The sequence below is a fragment of the Amphimedon queenslandica genome, unplaced genomic scaffold (genome assembly GCF_000090795.2).
Source record: "Amphimedon queenslandica unplaced genomic scaffold, v1.1 AMPQUscaffold_12457, whole genome shotgun sequence".
Lineage (NCBI taxonomy): Eukaryota > Metazoa > Porifera > Demospongiae > Haplosclerida > Niphatidae > Amphimedon > Amphimedon queenslandica.
The window spans coordinates 11,029-13,058 of NW_003547306.1; the positions used below are offsets into that span (position 1 = coordinate 11,029).

Below are 2,030 nucleotides of genomic sequence, written 5' to 3' on the forward strand. Positions count from 1 at the left end.
GAGTTGTGTTTGCAGGTAATGAATTTCACAAATATTTTGTGTTTTGTAGGTGCAGCAAAATATATTTGTGAAACTTTATATCACAAATACAGTATAGGGGTTATACTTCACCGGAAATAAAATAATATTGCTAATTTTGCGTTTTTATCAAATTTGTGAAATGGAAAACCTGGACAAATTCACAAAATTTTACACCCATGAAATATAGTGCTATGGAATAATACATCTTTTCAGAGTATCATAAAGTTAGTTTTAACTTTGAGGTGGATCCTCAAAATTATTAACCCACAAAAGTTAAAAGTTCTATAAAATTTTCCGTACCCTGTTAGTTCCACAGCTAGCCCCATCAACCACTAAACCAGGACTGACTTCATCAGCATCAGCACGTGTAGTGACACTCCTACACTCTTGACCACTAGCAAATCTAGTATAAGCTGTCAAAGCACTCCTTGAATTAACATTATTGAATATTATTCTGCCACCATTGCACTGGAGTGAACCACAGAATGCATCACTATGAGTGGAAGAAAAGAATTATTTTGCAGTTTCACTGTTACATTGCGAAAAATTGAAAAAATTATATAGTGTTAAGACATGAAAACAATCGAATTAGAGACAAAGTTGTAGTGCATTATAGCTTACCCAGTAGGACAAGGAATGTAATTGGTACCATCAGCTCCACAATGGCCCCAGGCAATACCTTGAGTATTGAATTGTGTGTAGCATACATCATTAGAAGGAACTGATTCTATAGAAAGAAAGAGGGACAATGAAAGAGGAGGTTTAGAGAGTTTTACTGACCATTTCCAAAATAACGAATGCACTGATCCTGCGCAGAGCCACACGTACCATCGTAACAATAACCCTGGAGGTATAATGAGAGAATATGAACATTGCTTTTAATAAACCACTAACATACAGTATTATTAGCACAGGATAGTCCATTCTGTCGTGTTACATCTGTCGGGCACTAAAATAAAAAAAAATATTTAAAAATTCAGTTTATCACTTATTAGTATTATTATTATTATTATTATCATTATTAATTATCCTTACGTCAGCATCTTGACCAGTGCAATATTCTAATATGTCACACATACCAGATGAATTACGACATGTAGTACCATACGACTTGAACTGTTAATTATAAAAAAACAATAATAATATTCTAATAACAATGTAATGTAATTACTTGGCAGTTTTCACAGCAAACTCCAGATCCGCATTGGGCAGTACTGGCTAGTTCACATGTAGTGGCATTACAGCATGGATCATTGCACTCCTGAAATTGATAACATACTTAAAATTTAGCACACGCAGACACACACTCACACACACAGACACTCACACACACACACACTCACACTCACACACTCACAGACTTACAGCTAAACTTCCGCAGTCACAAGTCTCTCCTGGTTCTCTTATTCCATTGCCACACCTAGCAGTACCAACAATCTACATAAAGAGAGAGAGAGAGAAATTAAAGGACAATAGACTGTACAACTAACAGTTGTTGGACTGTTTCCTAAGCAACGGTTAAGATCAGAATTGCCAGATCGAGAGAAACCAGCATTTAATTCATTAATACTGCACTGTGACCATCTGGTGGCTGGAGGGAAGCTGAGAGAAGAAAATGAATCATTAATTCTAAAATTTAATCAGTACCTTGAAACAGCATTCATAATGCAACCACTATTGGAATCAGGACAATTACAACCTAGTTATAATAATTTAAATAATAATGATGATTAATAATTAGTATGTTCTTACTTGAATCGTCATCATGATTCATACCAAAAGTGTGTCCCATTTCATGAGCAGCAATGGTAGCAACTGATGCAACACTACCTCTTGTATCCTATAAATTAATAAATTATTCCTTTACAGACAAATAAATTAATAGACTGTGGGTTTTCTGATTATGGATCACGGGGAAAAGAGAGGGGGAACAATAATAACAATTATAAGTAATAAAATTAGTTATATACACAGTTTTAGTCAGCACAGTAACACATGATTAAAGTGTC

General features: G+C 34.7%; 1 protein-coding gene across 3 annotated transcripts in view; it reads right to left on the reverse strand.

Annotated features, from left to right (window-relative positions):
* LOC100632215 (disintegrin and metalloproteinase domain-containing protein 19-like) overlaps positions 1-1,885 on the reverse strand; it is a 6,941-nt gene extending 5,056 nt beyond the window's left edge. Inside the window, exons 1-10 of one of the 3 annotated variants that reach the window (XM_020003980.1) lie at positions 1,774-1,885; positions 1,669-1,720; positions 1,512-1,623; positions 1,387-1,458; positions 1,193-1,282; positions 1,057-1,137; positions 920-970; positions 802-865; positions 643-748; positions 322-514 (exon numbers count right to left, since the gene is read on the reverse strand). In XM_020003980.1, the coding sequence (XP_019859539.1) occupies positions 322-514; positions 643-748; positions 802-865; positions 920-970; positions 1,057-1,137; positions 1,193-1,282; positions 1,387-1,458; positions 1,512-1,623; positions 1,669-1,720; positions 1,774-1,813 (861 nt within the window). In that variant the 5' untranslated portion in view covers positions 1,814-1,885. The remainder of the gene's footprint in view (positions 1-321; positions 515-642; positions 749-801; positions 866-919; positions 971-1,056; positions 1,138-1,192; positions 1,283-1,386; positions 1,459-1,511; positions 1,624-1,668; positions 1,721-1,773) is intronic. The other 2 variants (XM_020003981.1, XM_020003982.1) reach the window with 2 other exon arrangements.
* Between the last annotated feature and the right edge of the window lie 145 nt (positions 1,886-2,030).